The sequence below is a fragment of the Pyrus communis genome, chromosome 2, assembly GCF_963583255.1.
Source record: "Pyrus communis chromosome 2, drPyrComm1.1, whole genome shotgun sequence".
NCBI classification, from domain to species: Eukaryota; Viridiplantae; Streptophyta; class Magnoliopsida; order Rosales; family Rosaceae; genus Pyrus; species Pyrus communis.
The window spans coordinates 33577575-33598246 of NC_084804.1; the positions used below are offsets into that span (position 1 = coordinate 33577575).

Here is a 20672-nt window from a genome sequence, read left to right on the forward strand (position 1 = left end):
AGGGATAATATTTGCAAACTTTAACCTTGCAGAATCTTCTTCCATCTTGATGGAATAGATCATTGGTTATACACATGTTCGTGCCCCTACCAATGTTGTTAAGGAGTACATTCTATTAGTCAATATGTGGGAATATTTTTGCTCCACCAAACACCATTGGAAGAGCCGAATTTTGACATGGATGACCTTGTTGGCCGAATCCCTTTAGTAAACCTTTTACTTTGTGAACATTTTTCCATGTTCATGGATTCAAGTTTGGTGTATGTTTTATTTATTGATAATCTTATTAATATTGTCCTCGAATGTGAGTTAATTGAATCATGTTTCTTATTACATGTGACCGATTCAATTGAACACGTGATTAGGTTGAAATGTGAGAAAGTTAGTTGTCTGGATGAATGCATACTACGCACACTAACTTTACACCTAAATCACATATCTAACAATGACTTCAGGTCTATCCAACCTGATTAAGAGCATTGGCACGCTCCTCGTTTATGAATGGTACTGCACCACCATTTAAGGGACCTTAAATTCTCCCTAATGTTGAGTTTTTAAGGATATTCGAGATGACAATGATCATAAATGAATCAACTGAAGAAAACAGAGTGAAATATCTATGCATCACCTCCAAGAATGAGCCTGAAGCTTTGATTTGGGGCCAATGGGTTGTCTCCTAACTGGGAATACCACATGTGGCTGACCTGGAGCCTGGTGATTGAGCAGTTTACTTGATTTGGCACGACTTTTTGGGACATTTAGGTCGAACAATAATGCTACAACGCATCTCCTTATCTGAAGTAAGGATATTGTGCCTACAAGCACACTTTGCCAAGCATGCTCATTAAGGAAATTGATTTTTTAAATCATCTCTCGCAAAGATACGAAACGACTCTCTTTTCACAATGGATTCAAGGGAATATATGTGGACTAATCCAACCAAAATGCGGACCATATAAATACTTATGGTTTTGGTTAATGAATCGACAAACTAGTCATATGTTTGTCCACACACATTGCTGCTAAACCTCATGGCCGATTAAGGGTTCACCACCCTACTTATCTCTTAAGGTTCGGGAGACTAGATAATGTTGGAGAGTTTATATCGACGGTTTTCGATAAAGTATTGCATATCGTTTTGGGTTTCTAATTGAACATCGAATTCCCATGTTCACCCTAAATAGCCTCGCCTAGCGATCATACAACGCAATTTAAATGATCGCCCAAATTTTGGTAAAAGTATCAAGTTTTCGGTTTTTGCCTAGGGCTATGCAATCTTGTACGCAGTTATGTTGGTCTGCCTTGAGGCCCATTGCCACCCAACCTATATGACGTTACAGTTGGTGACTAGGTACGAACTTGACGATTTTCATATTTACGCATTTGGGTGTGCATTCCATGTGCCAAGTTGCGTCGTCGCAACGTACCACTATGGGTCCTCAAAGAAGGATGTGTATCTTTTGTCGATCATGATTCTCCATCACACTAGCTCTCTTAGAGCCCTTGCATACGATAACTTTACCGCTCATTTGCGGGTAATCACTTTAATGAGACAGTATTCCCGCCATTAGGGGGAGATAAGAACGTCAACGATCCTGTAGAACAACGCGAATTTGCATGGACGTTACCCACTCTGTCTCATCTTGATCCCCGTACCGCACATGTATGATAAGTAAGTACGATGATTCTAGATTTCAGAATGTTGCTCCAGATGCATTCCTCTGTTCTAGCTAAAGTAACAAGATCATATACCAGCTACAAACATGCCTGCAAGGATAGACGTACTTAACTGACGTCGAGTCAACATCCTTGGAAGGTGTGCCGCACCCGTTGGACAGTTTGGACGCCTATGTTGGACAGTCTGGTACATCGGCGGATAACCAATCAATCTGTCTTGGCCTGAAGACGACAGATCACTCAGTTCTTATGATTTACTTCCCTGGAAGAGGAAGACACTGCACAACACTGAATCTAAACTCAATTGTTGTCTCAAATCATTTCCATCTCATGAGATTAATCCGAATTTCTCCCGAGATTTAAAGTTCTTGGTCCAGTATACTAGTTTGGATGAGCTGTATGGAATTGAAATGAGATTATCATCGATGATGTTTTCACTTATATGGTAGCTACCGACATAAATGAAAAGCGACGATATCGAACCATGTTCCGTTGATTAAGTGACAACGTAGAACTGATTGGACAACTGAAGTTACAATCCAGGTTAAATTCCTTACCAAAGTGTGTATTGGACCTGTCCTTCCTACACTACCCAAGGTAACCTTATTGTGTTACAAGTGGGAAAGGAAACGTTACGAGATGAATGAAATAGTGCAATATAATGCACGCCTTACGACGCAAGGTTTCTCTCAAACGTCATGTGATTAATAGCAACATTATGAAATGTGGTTAGTGTTTTCTCCATGGGGATATAGACAAGGAGATTTAAATGTAAGTTTCTAAAGAATTACATGGATTGGTTCAAATAGTTCCAAAACCACGGAACACCCTCGTAACTCATTTTGAGGCATTCACTTATGGATTGAAAATTCTGACGAATGTGGTATACCCGTCTACGTGATTATTGATCAGTCAGGATGAATTATGCCCTTGCTTGTTAAGCTATGAAGTCTTATTCCAAATTGCTAGAGTTACAGTTTATGTCGTTGACACGGATCTCACTAAGACTCCGGAAGAGCTTGGGAAAACTGCCTCGCACCTAAAGATGGAATTTGAGATGAAGGATCTTGGGAAAACTCGTATATACTTTGACCTGAAGTTCAAGCATTGTTCTAACGGTATTTTGGTCTACTAGTCGAACTACACCCCGAATGTGTTACTTTGGAGTATACCTTTGATCGTCCATACATTATATGCACATGAGACCCTGAAGAGGTTATGGAATCCGAAATTTCATATCTAAAGTTCAATTTTGCGCGTCATTGTACTTAGCTCGTTGTATTTAGATAGGACATCTCCTTCGCTGTTGATCTTGGTAAAGATGCAGTACCGCGCCTACACGCAACCATTGATTTGGTATTAAAGACGTACCCTGAAGGTACTACATGGGCAAATACCAATGCATCTCAGCGGATCCAACCCCTCTGATCCTCAAAATGATGCTTGCCTTGTTTGTTATGATGACGCTGGTTACTTATCAAACTCGCACAAAGCAAAATCCCTAAATGGTTATGTCTTCGAATCATTCCAAGACTCACCTCACTTCACTACGCCACAAGTGAGACATGGTTAGGAGTTCTTGTTGAGAATTTCGAAGTACTTGCTGTGTTTTCATACATCGTTGAGTCCCGACAACGATCCATGAAGATTATGCCACATGTATCAACCCAACCAAGCCATGATACATCAACGAAGTCAACGCCAAGACATATTGTGCCTACATCTACATCAGTAAAGCATCAGGAGATTGAAGTCATGCAATCTATTCCCAAGACAACTTGGCCGATCTCTTCACCAAGTCATTGCCCAAATCTACATTTCGGAAGCTCATCCAATGAATCGGTATGCATAAATTATATGAGTTGAATCACTTGTAGTTCTCTTATTTAGAAGTTATGTCTAACTCAGGGGGAGTATCTTGAAGCATACTCACATGATCTTAATGTACTCTTTCCCTACGATTAGGAGCATTTTACCCACTGGGTTTTTGCTACCTAACTAGGTTTTAATGAGGCACCCATCCCGAGATGATCATACTCCGTTGAGTTTACTACCTTCGTCTAGTTTGACTAGCGTTTTGGACATTATGCATATTTTTCTTACTTTTCTCCTTAGTCTATGGGGTTTCCCCATTCCTTAGGTTTTACCATAGCAAGGTTTTTGGGAGTTTTTACAAATGAATACTTCAAAGTAAATTTGAGACTCGCGATCACCCGTTGTGCCGATGACTTCATCAACTATTCTACCTTATCTACTGAAGAATATGATACCATGGTTTGTTGAGTATTTATACACTCAAGAGGGAGTGTTGCAGTCATATTTAAAATAGGAATGTGATTGTGTAAATCCTGGTAGATATGGGAATGTATCTTACATTCATATTAGGAGTAGATTACCTAAAGGGTAAGGAATTAACATTTCCTACTACTATAAATAAAGGCACAATGGGGTGGAATAACACACACCCACAATTACACATCTCTCTCTTTCTCTCTAATATTGCCGCACCTTTCTCTCTCTATGGCCTCCATAATTGTTCAGTAAATTATGCCTACAACAATATTTTTTTTTTTTGGGCCCATGTAGGCTGACTTGCATGGGCTTGGTTTGATTGCAAATTTTGGTCTTATCCATCACTCTCTCATGTTGCACCCAACTCACTTAGTGCAATGACATTAGAAGCTCATGTCTATCCGAATCAATCTAATCGAACAAGACAGAAGAGTATAACCAATTGTAAGGCTTTACAAGTTTGTACATTTGTTACGAATAATACGTGGATAATTGATTCCGGTAGTATTGAACATATGACTTGTGATTCTAGATAGGTACAAGCCTTAAAACCGTCCACCAAAACTTTCGTGAGTGTTGCCGACAGTAATGTTGCCTCCATTACTGAGGAAGACGTTGTCTCCCTTTCTGATACCCTTAATCTTGATACAGTACTTGTTGTTCCTTCCCTAGATTATAATTTGTTATCTATTGCTTAAATAATTGTCGCCCAACATTATCTTATGATTTTTTGGCCTTTTTTTTTGTGTTTTTATGGACATTTAGACTCGCAAGAAGATTGGTTATGGTGTTAGAAAGGGGAGGCTCTACTACTTAGAGCCAACATCGAGCAGTACCCGAATGTTAACTCAAGCACTTATCGTGGAAGAATCTCAAGAAGAAAGGAATAAAGTTTCGAAGGTTTGGTTGTGGCATCGTGGCCTTGGACATGCTTTTTTTGGGTATTTACGAAGGTTGTTTCCTAGCCTATTTGTTAAGCATGATGTGTCTAGCTTTAAATGTTGTGTTTGTGAACTATCTAATAGTCATCGTACTTCATTTCCGTCAAGTTTGAATAAAAGTTTGACAAATAACTTTGCAGGAATATATATATGCAAGGATCTTTTGGCAATTCATCATCATCTATTACATCTCAAGGATCATCTAGCAATTCCGAAGGTATGATTTTCCCTACAGGAGGGACAATCATAAGGGTACCAAATGGTGTCTCTACTTTTAACATGCCATTTCCACAACAAAGTCTTTCTGTGCCTTTTTCTAGCTCATATCATGCGGCTCCATATCCTTCTATTCCATCACCACAACAGTTTCCTTTATATATAGGAAATCAATATGGTACTCTAGAGCCTCCATACTTACGTTTGTCTTAACATCAACAAGAGCAATTTCCTGATCTTTCAAATAGCTATGCCTTTGTGGGACAGAATGGTGCTCCAAGGCAATTTTCTAGTTCTAATGGTAATTACAAGAACTCAAATGGGAATAGGAATTACAGAGGCTCAAATGGAAATGGAAATTATAGGAATTCAAATGGTTCTAATGGCAGAGGTCAATTTTTTGGTGGTAAGCAGAATGGTGGTTCATGGAAATCATGGTTTAGGAGTATTGAAACTAGATCACAAATTGTACCAGAATGTCAAATTTGTTCTAAACGAGGTCATACTACTCCTAATTGTTGGAAAAAGTCAACTAATCCTAGTTTTATGGGAAACATTGTGGAATGTCAGATTTGTGGAAAGAAATAGCATAATGCTCTAGACTGTCATCACATAAACAACTTTGCATATCAAGGTGCAATTTCTTCTCTTACTTTAACTGCAATTCAAGCTCAAGCTTCACATCCATTTCTTCCCAATGATTCATAGATAGTTGATACAAAGGCATCACATCATATGACAGCTAATATAAACTCTCTGCAACAAGTAACATCATATGAAGGCAGTGACAAAATTACAATTGGTAATGGGGAAGATATTCCAATAAAACATATTGGTTCTGCAAAATTGGAAATGTTACCACACACTTTGATTTTGAGAAGTGTTTCACATGTTTCAACCATAGTTGTTAGTTTGTTATCTGTGAAACAGTTATGCAAAGATAATCACTACTGGTTTATTTGTGATGATTAACTTTTATGGAGAGTTGTTTCGAATTCCAGTGAAGTTGCTTTCAAAATGAGTAGTTAAGTCAAAGATATAGACATCCCAGAAATGAAGTGTTTTTTACAGTTATGATGAAGCAATCTAATATAGTTATTTCATTTGATGATAAACAACATCTATGTTCTTTTTTTATTTTTGGCAAGATATCTAGGTTACACTTCACAAATAGGAAAGAAACGTGTATTTTTCCCTTTCAAAAAGTGCATTCAAATCTTTGTAGTCCTTCACCAACTAGATCCATAGAAGGATACAAGTACTATGTCAATTTTGTTGATGAATTCAGTAGATATGTATGGATATTCCCATCGATCAAAAATTAGAAGTCTTTGTAGTTTTTCAAAAGTTCTATAGATTTGTTCATACTCAGTTCAGTTTTGACATTAAGTGTTTGTAAATTGAAGATGGTGGGGAATATATGAGTCATAGCTTTGATGAATTCTTGAAGAATAAGGGGATTGTATATATGGTGTATTGTCCATATACCCCTCAACAAAATGGAATTGCTGAGAAGAAACAGACACATTATAGAGACAACTATAACATTGATGACAACAACATTACCTCAAGACTTGTGGTTCCATGCTTGTGCACATTCTGTGTTTCTCATAAATAGAATGCCAAACAAGAATCTAGGAATGCAGTCCCCTTATCAGATGTTGTTTGGCTCTTATCCACAGCTACATGTTTTAAAGATCTTTGGGACATTTGTTTATCCCTATATACGACCATATAATGAAAACAAACTCCAACCTAGATCATCCATGTGTGTCTTTCTAGGCTATTCGATGGGATATAAGAGAGTGATTTATCATCATGTGCAAACCAATAAATTCATCATCTCAAGACATGTAATTCATTATCAAAGTCTTATGCCATACAAATGTAATTCTGGGAATTCTAGAATGCAAGCACAAGTTGAGACTCAAGAATACAGATCATTTTCAACTCCAATAATAGTTACACTCTCATCACACTCTGTGTCAAAAAATATGCATTATGATATTGTGGATGTTACTTCTTCAGATTCGACAACAACAATTGATAATGGGAATTCAAGTTCTATAATGCAGTCTGGTACAAAGTCATGTTCAATGCAATCTACAAATTCTGAAGACAGAAATGAATTCAAAACAATTACTTCCACTTGATCCTCCTATACCTTATGTTCCATCGCACAATAACAATTATGATCAAAGAGTGCAAACCAGATTACAAAACAGGTGTTATTCTAAGAAAACACTATGCAAGCTACTTAGCTTCTTTACATGAACTGACATCACTCAAGATTGATGAAGAATCTTATACTGTAGGCTTCTTTTTATTGCAAACATTAGTGATGTAGTTGAACCAACTACATTTCGAAGTGCAACAACAAAATATGAATGGCAAAAGGCAATGCATGAGGAGTTTGATGCATTAAAAAGTCAAGGAACTTGGGTGTTAGCTCATCCACCAACTCATAGATCCATAATTGGCAGCAACTGGGTGTATAAATTGAAGAAATTCCATGTGGGTCAATTGTAAGATACAAAGCTCGTTTAGTAGCACAGGGTTATACTCAAGAGTTAGGTTTTGATTACTTTGAGACATTCAACCTTGTTGTGAGACATACCACGGTGAGATTGATTATACCACTTGCAGCCATCATCAATGCATGGGGATTTAGAGGAAAAAGTTAGGCGTTGTGGATCAATCAAAACCTAATCATGTTTGCAAGTTAGTTAAGTCACTCTATAGACTAAAACAGCCTCCAAGAGTCTGGAATGAAAAATTCACGAGTTATCTTCCAATAATGGGTTTTCAAATGTCACAGTCTAATAACAGCTTGTTTGTTAAATGTGATGGAAATGATGTCATTACACTACTACTATATGTGGATGACATAATTTTAACAAGGTCAAATTCCACAAAAGTGCAGGCAGTAATTCAAGAATCAGGTGGTGTTTGAACTCAGGGATATGGGGAAGTTGTCCTATTTTCTGGGCTTGCAAATTTAGTACAAAGATAATGGTGAAATCTTTGTCAACCAATCGAAATATGCAAAAGACTTGCTCCATAAGGCAGGAATGGACACATGTAAGCCTACTTCAATTCCTTGTAAGCCATATACTCAACTCTTAGCTTCTGAAGGTGTACCTTTGACTAATCATAGTAAGTGTAGAAATTTGGTGGGTGCTTTTCAGTAGCTCACCTTCACCAAACTTGATTTAAGCATATTCAGTGAATGTGGCTTGCCAATATATGAATAAACCTACGGACGAATATTTTGGTTTTGTAAAAAGGATCTTGAGATATGTTCAAGGTATTACACAGTGTGGATTGACATATTCAGTAGCATCTAACAACTTTATCACAGCTTTCTCGAATTCAGATTGGGCTGCTGATCCAAACACAAAGCGATTTGTTACAAGTTTTGTGGTATATATGTGGTTAAATCCAATCTTATAGCAATCTAAGAAAAAATCCTCAATTTCTATAAGTTCCAAGGAAGCAGAATACAAAGCCCTTGCTCAGTGTATATAAGATGTAGTATGGATTCGATTACTTTTAAAAGACTTACATCAGTTTATTTCAGAACCACCTCTACTTCATTATGACAACCTATCAGCTCTAGCATTATGTTCTAATCTTGTATTTCACACTCGTATCAAACATTTGGATACGCATTTTCACTTCATCAGAGAGAAAGTTCAAAAGAAGTATTTGGTGGTGCAGTATATCTCCACTGAAGATCAAACTGCTGACATCCTCGCTAAGGGTTTACATGGACCCACATTTGTCAAACATTGCTACATCGACAATATGGCTCGAAATACCAAATGTAAGACCATCTCCAACCGGTGCTTCAAATTGCCAAATGAATGTGTAATAGTAAAAAATAACATCTAATTTCATTCCAATCCATCAGCCAAAAGCTGATGTTAAAGGAAGGCTTGGTGAGAGGCGTCAAAAGTCAGCCTCAAAATTCATATGCCAAATAATTATTTTAGTTTTTTTTTTTTTTTAAATACTTTTGGACTAGCCTTGCATTAATGCTTGGTATAAGTGTAACTATATATATTTCTTTTAGTATTTATTATGACTGTAAAAATTAATATATTAAAATACAAAATAATATATTACACATTGGTAGTAACATGATGTCAAACTGCCACATAGATCATCAAATTAAAATTTGGTGTTCAATATTTCACATTTGCTTTGATGATGTTCTAATAATACAATTGGTTAAAAACTTTAAAAAAAAAATTCTAACCAATTGTATTATGACATTTAATATACTAAGCTGTATTTCCAGTAACGCGTTTTAGGAAAATCCTGAGTCACATCAAATCCTTTGACCATCATTCCACATAAGAAAAACTTTCAATTCCAATGGCGATGAGTTAGATGATATTATCGGCTACAAATTTCCTATTTTTTTTGTGCCAAATCATATTCGCGCAAATAAACTCAGCTGCAATTTCTGTTTTGTGGTTATATTTTCATGTGACTTAAAAATTACAATGAAGTTTCTGTTTTGTGGTTCTGTTTTCGTGGAGGATTGACCATACTTAGGTACTTACTGGAGAATACTCAATTTTCTGATTATTTTATATGACCCACTACAATTTGAACACATGTCAAACTCATTTCACCAAAAACTTTTACTATGTTTATAACCAAACACCACCCATCTTCTTCCTCCCTTCTTGCAGACAAGCCCTTTCCCCCTTCGCCGGCGATCCCGACCTTCACTTCCCTGGTCCAGTGAGCCCACTCTCAAATCCCTCACGTTCCGTGAGCCCACCCCCAATTCTTGTGTTCGCCGGCGAGTCCACCATCAACCCTCTTTTTGACGACGACCTCACCTAGTCCTCTTCAACAATGATCCCACTCCAATCCTTTCCGATGGGGTTGGTGTTGGGGGTATACAAAGAACAGAAAAGGCTTGAGGTTAGAGATGGGCAAATACCCATTGGCTATGGGTAACCGCGGTTACCCGTCCATTTAAATTAAACGGTTACGGTTATGGGTAACCATTTAGATAAATAAACGGTTATGGGTATAATCGTTTACCCACGAAATTTAAATGGATGGTTATGGGTATTAACCGCGGTTATAAACGGGTAACCGTTTACCTATTTATTTTATATATGTAAAATTAACACAAACCATATTCTCGATCCAATAATACTTAGCACCCAATAAATTAGCAAGGAATTCATCGGTCCTCTCAATAACACTGCTACAGGAATGATGATTCTCATCATCAAGGAATTCGCCAAATTAATTTAAATTCCTTGCGGGTAACCATGAAATTGACAGAAATGCTTTGACAGAAATGTCTTCTAAACAATTTTTTGTAACCCAATAATACTTACCAAATATTATATTTACCTTCATTGGTAACAGTTAAAAATATTGTCCTTAAACTATTCTTTCAATTATTGGAATGATATAAGAACTTAAAAAATTAAAATACGAAAATGTATGATGAATGTACCTATAACGGTGTTTAATTGTTAAAAAAAAAAAAGAAAATTATGACAATTTTTTATTTAATTTTAAAGTTTTTAAAAAACATGTAGACGGGCAAAAAAGGGGTAATGGTTAAAAAAAAAAAAAAAAGATAAACGCGTTAAAAAGGATAAATGGGTAAACAGGTATTAAACGATTACGGTTAAATAGTATGGTTAACCGTTTATAAACGGTTATGGGTATGGGTATAACCGTTTAGGCAATTACCCAACGGATAAACGGTTATGCGGGTATGAGTATAAACAGTTATGAATAAATAACCGCGGTTACCCGCCCGCCATAACCGTTGCCCATCCCTACTTGAGGTGAGTAGAAGAAGATAGGAGTATGGTTACAAGGATAACAAATGGTTGGGGAGTTTTAGATTAGACAAGTGGACTATTCTTATTGGGTCACATTGTAAATTCAGTAAATTGGGTACTCCCAGTGAGCACCCAACTACTGTCCCCTTCTAATTATGACAAATTAGGAGGGAAGGGAGCCAATTGTAATGGCAAATTTTCTAGTTTCTATTTAAGTGCATTAATGTACCACAATGCATAATCGATTGACTTATAATTAGCAAAAACATTATTGATATCTTCTTGTTATTATCCAAATATAAATAAAACTAACTCGCATAGCTTGCGGAATTTTACTATTTGGAATGCGTAATGTTGAGGGTTAAGCACATTTCACACCCTCAAGGTTTGAGGTTAGTTTTAAAATGGGCCACTAAATTTCAATTTTATAACATCACATCCAGATCTTTTGAAATTCGACCAATTTGCACATGCTGTTATATGGACCGTGAGGTCAACAATTAAGTGATTACGTGATCCATTTCCAAACTGAACGCCAAATCCTGAAGGTGTGAAATGTACTTAACCCTAATGTTTATCTCTCATTTCATAGCCTTCATCAGTCTAGACTGTTCTTGTCAAAGTTAGACTTATGCCTTTATAAAAAGGAAATGATGCATAAACATTCATGTCCTACATGTTCGCTTCCTACTGTTATTTTTAGGAACTTAATGGTTATTTTTAGGACAACTAGATTAAATGATCAATCTTTTACATTTGATTGGAGAAATGGTTGGTTTGTTTTTTAACAAACGATATCATTTATACTAAAGAAGAGGAAGTGAGTTTATAATCATAATGAGTTAGCAATAATATAGCTCAAATTCGCATTTGATGAGAATTGAACTTAAAAGTTCACTTACAAGTGAAAAAAAAATATTACTAAACCGTAACACTAAGTGACAACTGATCAGTTTTTATATACCATTTTATATCATCAATGTGTCATCAATATGTGATTCCAAAAACGGATCATTTTTGTAACCATGTCAAAAACTCCAACATTCTTGCTAATTTTGCCCAAATTTTTCTCTTGATTCTCAATTAATTTTTCTTTCCAAAGCATATAATAAAACAATATTCTTACAAAAGAGAAAATTTGAAACAGAACAAAGGAAAGAAAAAAACTGAAAAATAATATAAATATTTAAAAAAAAAAACAAATTAAAAAAACCACAGGCGCCCTCATGCAGTGTGCACTTTTGTTGTTGTGCACTTCCGGACTACTATGAGTTGTAACAGTGTCATCATATACAACAACAATCCATATGAGAAGCGCGAAAAGATGAAAAAAGAATTACCAACTACACTTTCTATTTCTTGCCATAATTTCTCTCCACTATTCACATGCTAATTTGGTGTCGAAGCTGCTCAAGCAGATCGCAAAAGCCTGAAACGCAGACAACGGATACCGGTAATCCATGGTAAACATATCCTTGCCAACTTTACCAAACTGAAGTATGACCTTGTCATGGTCAGACGAGGTTGGCTGTGGTGGTTGAGATGGCGTTGGTGCGCCAGCAGAAGGTGGTGCGGCCGCTATTAGCTGAAAGTTTTTGACAGAGGCAACTGTCACCCTTCCCCGGAAGTTTAAGCACCAACACTGCAACTGTTCATGCCACCTTGGTGCCTTGTTCCGAAGAATTAATGGTCTTTCCTTTCCATCTTCTTCGCAATGGGCCCCAACTGCATCAGAGAATCGTGCACTGCTAAACTCACTTGAATCAACAATTGATTTTGAGAAGGAAATGCTTCGGAATGAGTCCTCAAGGGAGCGTTGGAGAATCTCAGGCTGGCCAGGGACACTGCCACCAGGATCAAGGGATGCTGCAGGGATTGAGTGCATGGTGCAGTGCATCCTTCGTGGCCCCCGTGTGCCAAGCACATTTAACTCATACGACACCTGTGCGATGTTGTAGCTGCCAGTGGGGAGCTTGGGAGATACCTTTTTAGAGTAGAACCGACGGCTTCGCCCAGGTGGGGAAAGCTGAGCACTGTTGTAGGGAGGTTGGGTATCATAAATAATAAATTTGGTGCCTAGAAAATTAGACCTGAAAAATATGGGAAAAGGGGAATGGCAGATGAACGTTAATCTAAAGTCTCTAAGCCAGATGTAATCAAAATTCCAGGGAGAGGAGAATAAGGACTTTTATATGTCACATATCAGTAAACTGATTTGTTTTTCAATGTTACGAACTGCTAAAAATTCAAGAAACATGTCTACCAAATAACTATAAATTGAAAAAAAATATGAACTTACAAAGCACCAATTGTGGACGGCACGCAAAGCAGCAAAGATTATTCAAATGAGTGACACTTAAATGTGAAGTTGATGCATTACTAAATACTAATTAAATGGCCTGAAATAAGTGGGCTGGAATTGAAGGTGTATAGAGAACAGAAAATATATGGGATAGAACTTTTACTTAGAATTGTCAAACATGTGATTTTGCCCCCTAATATAAACAAGTTGATACTCGCTATTAAATTCCTACAAGCGAAGCACATTCATATCTTTTTAGTAAATAGAAGACAATCTTACAAGTTCCTTGCCCCAAAACACTTGATAGCAAGAAAACCCTTGCGATTTACTCAAAACTATACTCAGAATGCACTAACTTAAGTATCATTCATGTTGAAATCTCATTTAAATTTTAAGGTATAGCAATGAAATCATAATGCAACCAAAGAAGCAGAAATAGCAAGACGATTTCAATAAGAAAAAAGAACTGCTAATTATAAAGATCAACAGTTAACCATCTTAAAACTCTTTTTCATGTATATAATTCACACAAAACATATTTCTTACATAGTCGCTTACTGCAAACCAAAGCATAGGAACAATATTGAATCACATTGATGAACCCCCATATTAATTCTTTATCAATGCGGCAACAGGTGAAAAAGAAAATAAGTTAATTTAATTCAGACTACATCCCTCAAATGTGCGCAATGATTTTAAAACAAGGGCATTTTCCCAGTTCCAATTTCACACCAAAGTTTAAAAAATTGTTTGCACAATGACGTTTTCCTTTTTTGGGTATTAAGAATGACACATCTTTTAAGTTTTGAAGTCGTGTACATTATTGTTTTTTTTTAGAGTTGCTTATAAATGAATTTCAGCACAGATACGAACAGCTCAAAAGAAAGTTGGAAGAAAGCCCACCTCAATTTCCCAATGTACTTGTTGCTTGATCTTGAAATATTATCAGCATCCATGGAGATCACATACTCTGTGCAAGTAGTTCTCCGCGTTCGCTTTGCAGAAAGAAGAAATTTCCCATTTTCAACAAGCAAAGCTGCAAGGGCATGGCATTGATCAAGAGAACAGCCTAAAATAAATGCGAACGCACTAAAGCAATCAAGGAAAGATGTTCAAGGTCGAGTTATGCTATTCAACCCTTGCTGATAAAATTTTTGTTACATAAACCCTTTATGTAGCTGCGGCAAGTAGGGTAAGGGCAGCAGGTTTACATTGAAAAGAAACAACACAAAGGGAGAAGTAAATAATTCCTATTGCTGTATAAAGTGGGATAAGTGCACTGTATGTAATATTCATACGGCAATGGTCAACCACTTAGCATTAACATAAGCTTCAGCCTTGCACATGCTATTAAGCTCAATGACAAGTACATGTCTTGACACAGGACAGTGTGAGTGACATAACCAAGTTAGAAGTTAGAAGTTAGAACTAGTGAGGTATCACCAGACCTCTCCGCCTACCTAGGCTTTAAGGCCTTGAATGCACAGGTCATCATAAAATAGGGGCCAGATGCACAAGTAAATGACTTGCAAGAGCAGATTATAATAAAAATACACAGCAGGAGAAGAGATACTAGTAATTTATAAAACCCTGCCCACTACAATATTTATACCATGATGGCAATGCATAACCAAAAGATATTCACTATACTATATACAGAAAGTTTGGAGTTGATCATCCAACCAACCAGAGAACATGAAATGTCAAATTGAGTGTGGTACAATACATGTGCCAACAAAACCATCTAGAGAGAATCTTACCAGGGCTAAGGCAAAGGAAAAGGTGGTAAGTTAAATTAGACTTGTCCCTCTTGATAAAGCACTGGATGGTTCCATCCCGAGATCCTGGCTGCGAAAGGCAGAAATTTCAACAATGTGTCAGCTACCAGATATCATAAATACCATCTTTCTTTTTAGGAAGGCATAAACATCGTACTTCAAAACTTTCTTTTTAGGAAGGCATAAACATCATACTTCAAAATAAAGCATATAGGTGGATAAACACTGATGCAAATAACTAAAACAGAAACACCACAGTAACTACATTAAACAAAAAATATTTGGGCATTGTTGTCTTTATCAACAAAGTCTATCATGTAAGAAAGAACGTAATGTGAACCTCTCACCTGCTTCAAGGCCACTGGGAAGGTAATCTTCCCACAAAATTCAGGACTTCTGACGATTTCCTTGCACATTTCCCTCCATGATCTGCACACAGCAGCACAAGCAACAACATGCTTGCGAGAAGGCCACGTGCTCTCACTAGCCTCCAATCTTTTTATTACATCACGCAGCAGTTCGGGAGGTAGGCTAGCCCAACGGCTATTTTGGATTACCAAAGGTTGGTCATGCACCTCATGGACCGAACCATGAGATTTCCCCCTGTGATGACCAGGCAGCCTCACCTCAAAACTTCTTCTTGATAAACTTCCAAACCCATCCCTTACATCGCGCACTATACTGCGGAATGACATTTACTCCAACGTGCCAACAGACCCAGATGTTAAGTATATTCCACTTCAAGTTGGGCTGGCCCCAAAATTATAAGTGCAGGTTAAGCTGCATATTAATCAAACTTGATTTAAATTCCTGCTGGAATGCTTAACAAAGAAAGCAATAAAAGGAAGAAGACTGACTGAGAAAAGCACAAAGGAAGAAAAGGAGATTCTCACACATGGACTTAAAGCAGCCTAAAGTATCAGACTTTAATCAGTTACATCTTTTGGCGGGTTTTAAAGCAGATCTTCCACAAACCAAACTACAACTAACTCAAACTGGTTTCAAATCAAAATCCCTATTTGTAATTTGTAAGTGTTAACCACATGAAAAATAGCTCAGAAAACAAAACCAGATTACCAAATATGAACCCAAATGATAGATGTAATCTGAATAAAAAGAAAAGGAGTTCTAAATTTATGTTCACCTAGAAGTTAAACTCAAATCCTTTAACTAAGAGTTAGCTTTATAAGTCACACACACCCTGTATAATAATATATCTAAACATATAGAGAGAGAACAAACCCTAAAACCACCAAAGTAGAATTCCAAAGACTTGAGTGTGATAGCTTGGCACCAATCAAAGATACATTGCTTCACAACTAAGGCTTTCAGAGATCAGTGAACAACTTGCAAGCATGAAACCTTCTAGAAGAGGTCCTGCAAATAGAAATACTACAATATTAGAAAAGAGGAAAAAAAAAATTAACCATTTTAGCTTACAAAACCCCAAAAATTGAAGGCAAAAACCATCCAAACATGTTTTTTTTTTTTTTTCTGGTTTTCCATTTACTGAAATAAAAAAATTGATGATGCAAAGCCAGAAGAAGCAACAAAAATTATTATGAAAAATATACAAAAATTTCATGAAAAATAAACAAAATGGAGCAGAAAGCACTTCAAAATGTGGAGCTGCAAAACCCTTGGATTAAAAAATGAAAATTTAGATGTTATCCATAAGAGATTTACAACCCACCAACTGAACAAAACCGACATAAACGTTTCAAAGAATTAGACTTTCTAAGACCCTTTTAGAGCAACAAAGAAAAAACCCAGAAAACTTTACCTTGCAAATGCAACAACCAGAGAAATGAAACCAGGTGGGCCTGTAAATTTTCCCGAGAAACAAACAGAAAAAAAAAAGGTCCAGTAACCTAAACAAACATCTGAGACAAGTGATATGATTCAGTACTTCTAAAAGCTCCGATCCAAACACCAGATAATCAGAACCAGCTCACCATCTTCTACTATCCCTCCCTCTCTCTGTGAGGTGGTCCGGACTTGAACTCTTTATTCAATCGAGTTCACCTACTATATAGCTTTATTAACTTAATCCAATTTGTTTAATGTTTTTTTTTTTTTTGTCTGAATTTATTTAATTAACCCCCACTTGATAGAATGACCATTATGCCTCTAACGGTTGACTTTTTTTCGTTACGCGACCAACGGCATATACTACGAGATTCGGACGCAATACACTTGCATCACCTTCGGCGTCCTTTAGCAGCGGCGGAGTAAGATTTTGTTTGGAATTGTTTTTAAAATAATTAAAAATATTTTTAGAATCAATCATTAGTAAAAATGCAAATAAATTCTGAAAAAATACTTAAGTTGCTTCCTAGAAGAAGCATATAATAGATGTTTCCTATAAAAAGCAGTTTCAGTTATTTTAAAAACACATTCAAACGAGTTCATCCTCCCTTATTCTCTTTATGGGGATTCGAAAGATCAATTAATTGTGTCCGTTCATTGTACTCGTACGCTTAGAAATTATTTTAAAATTTTAATTTAAAATTAAATATAAATAATAATTAATAAAAACTAATCTGCATAATATACGATAAACGGACACGATTAATTAATCTCTAGATTTCCACGTATAGGATCCGGTATCCTTGTCTAGCAGCGACCGCTTACGACGACGCTTGCTGCTGATTTTGTGAGGATGTAATACAGTGCTTATTGGTGTGCTTTGTTACCTTGTGGACGCAATGGAAGTGTCCATCTTGACCGTGGATGTTGTTGAAAAAGGTCTGGATAAGACGGTGTGTGCAAGTGGGGAAAGATTATGAGATGAGGCACGCTGTCATGATGGAGGCCTGTTGGATAGTGAAATGACTTTTGTACCCCTGTTGGGCTATGGTATGACGAGGTTGTCTCTTGTGGTTGGGACTCTACTTACTAGGATGCTGCAGCTCCTGCCACGTGTGTAGTAAGTAGATATGTTTGGTGTTTTGCCTGGATTTGTTTGGTGTTTTGACCAGAATTAAAAAGAACTTTATTAAGATATAAGTTGTTGACAAAATTTCGAATGCAGTTGGATATGTGTCAATTTTGTGTAAGAGCATCCAATATGGGTAGGTAATTGAGTAAGCAAACTTGTTTTTATGAGCTACGTAAAAAAATTTTGCTCGTGTTGAGGAGGCAAATTTTGCGTGCTATTTCGAAATAGACAATATTATATATTTCAAAGTGAACGAGAACAACTTGTATAATAGAGTTTACCATCACGCATTTTATATCAATAAGCACATTATTAAAATGGAAGACACGTGTAGTTGTAGTATACAAATGCTTCTCTAAAATGAATGGACAAATGGGACTCACATCTCTTTTACACTAAAATACTCTCTGTAATCTTTCAATTAGATTGTACCATATTTTTGTCAAGAACAAACAAATGAATGATAATAAATAATATAATATAAGGTCACGGTTTGCATAGTCCATTAAGTGTCCCAATTTTTTCAAGTTAAATAAGTACGTAACACGCCACATAAGCCCATGTTGTACAATTGTGGCTACTTTACTGGCATACATTATTAGGAGATGCTCAGGCAAACGAAACTAGATAGAATTTGGAAAGTTGAGATTAGCGATTCTATTTATCCTTTTAATATTGTAGTTCCAGTGAGCTCGACTTTTAACAAAGTGATTGAAGTATGCTCACTGCTTTGCTATTGGGCTTGCTGCGTTGTGATTCTTTTAGTTCTTGTAGTTTACAAGGACTCATTTGGGAAGGAATTATTGGTGAAAATGTATGTGTAATGCCCCTTAGTTTATGGAAGTGTATATCTTACTTTTTCAAAAAGAAGTTGGACAAAATTAAGCACTCATTTGAGAAGTATTTTTAAATTATTGAAAGCGTTTTTTAAAGAAAGTATTTTTAGATTCTAAAAACACTTGAAGTACTTCTTGCAAAAAGCCTTAAATATGTGTTTTTTGTAGGAAGCACTTCAAGTGTTTTTTCATGATTAATTTACATTTTTACTAAAAATTGATTTCAAAAACATTTCCTTCAAAAGCGTTATTTGGTCATTTAAAAGCACTTTGAAGAAAATGAACTTGTAATATATATCAAAGCGTCGTATAAATTGATTATAACTCGAACGATTGGCAAAGTTGCCTAAAAAATGGGGAGCTACTATTTGCACTTTTATTTCCGAATTTATTTGAAATTCTAAAAAGCCATTTTGCACTAATTTTTAGTATAAATAATAAATAAAGAAAAAGAATAGGATAACATTGAGCCCTATAACAATTATATATATATATATATATATATATATATTTATATACATATACATACACACCATCCAAAATTTGTATATATTAATTTGACGAGATAGAGCTCAAGATTAGTATGAAGTGGTACTATAAAAAAGTCATATATAAACATCTTATGCCCCCATTTGATTCACTTTGTGAGTTTCCGTTTTATTTTTGTGTTAGAGATAAAGGAGAAATGAAGGATGATGCGACAAACATAGAAGAATTATACAAAGAAAGGTACACAATAGAAACCAAAAACAATATTTTCACTTTTAAAATTTTGTTTTTATTCATTCTTCTTTATTTCTCTTCCCCTCCCTTCCATCATTTTGTTAATCATTTATTTCATCCATATACTTTCTTCATAATGTCATAAGATAAATTCAACTTGAAAGACAAGTTTTCTTTTGTTCCTCGTATTTCAAGCACAAAAGGTGAAAACCAAAAACTAAAAGCTAAATATTTATCCAAGGACCCCTAGCATTTGACAAACATATTTCGTCTAATACCCAAATTTAATTTCTAAGCTGTAGTAAAATGTGCGTACGTGAGTTAAATGGTCATAAAATTTTGAAAGTTTAATTTCTAAGTTGTAGTAAAATGTACTCAATATTACGGTCTAGTGATATTCTTTTTTACTTGGAAGTAAGAGGTCTTAGATTCGAATCTCATGGATAGCGAATTCGATACAAAATTAGGTTGCCCATTGTGTGGCTTAGCCGAACTCTTCCTTCCCTTAGTGTAAAAATATCGATGTTATAAAAAAAATAGTGCAAAATCTACAAGGTCATAAATAGATTTTTAGTATTAAGATTGGGTTGATAAATATTTTTTGTTTTAGAAGAGGTCAATACAAATTTTTATTGTCTAGTTGAAGATGAGAATTCGTTTAAGGAAATGTTATTAACACTCCAAAAATCTCATTTTACACTCCTCAGAAGTGTATTTTTCTTTCTGAATATAGAAAGTTTGGAGTATAGAATGAGAATTTTGAATTGTCAACCCAAAAAAAATGGGAATTGTTATTAGCACTCCAAAAATCTCATTCTACACTCCAAACTTTTTATGTTAGGAAAGAAAAATACACTTGTGAGGAGTGTAGAATAAGATTTTTGGAATGCCAATAACACTTCCCAAGAAAATAATAAAGAAAAGTTTGTGTGTATCATATCCAACGGCGCCCCAGGTTTTGATTAGTAAATCAGTGGCGGGAGTATTCACTTACAACCTTATAGAATTATATAATAATGTTGCAATTATGCTTTTCCCCTTGTTTTTAATTATGTTTACAATAATGTTATATGACACTTCAAGTTTTCTATAGGCAAGTTGGACCCAGTTCTATTATGAAATTCTTTTATCATGATTT

General features: G+C 35.8%; 1 protein-coding gene across 2 annotated transcripts; it reads right to left on the reverse strand.

The window, feature by feature from the left end:
• Positions 1-12002: 12002 nt before the first annotated feature.
• LOC137726078 (tubby-like F-box protein 8) lies at positions 12003-17046 on the reverse strand. Of its 2 annotated transcripts, none has more exons than XM_068464941.1 (6): positions 16818-17046; positions 16277-16411; positions 15382-15814; positions 15017-15104; positions 14160-14325; positions 12003-13044 (listed from the first exon to the last, which is right to left on the reverse strand). In XM_068464941.1, exons 3-6 carry the CDS (start codon positions 15727-15729, stop codon positions 12333-12335), a joined length of 1314 nt encoding a protein of 437 aa, XP_068321042.1. In that variant the 5' UTR covers positions 15730-15814; positions 16277-16411; positions 16818-17046; the 3' UTR covers positions 12003-12332. The 2 variants fall into 2 exon arrangements, with proteins under 2 accessions (XP_068321042.1, XP_068321043.1); XM_068464942.1 differs by having other exon boundaries at positions 12005-13044; positions 14160-14292.
• Positions 17047-20672: the final 3626 nt, after the last annotated feature.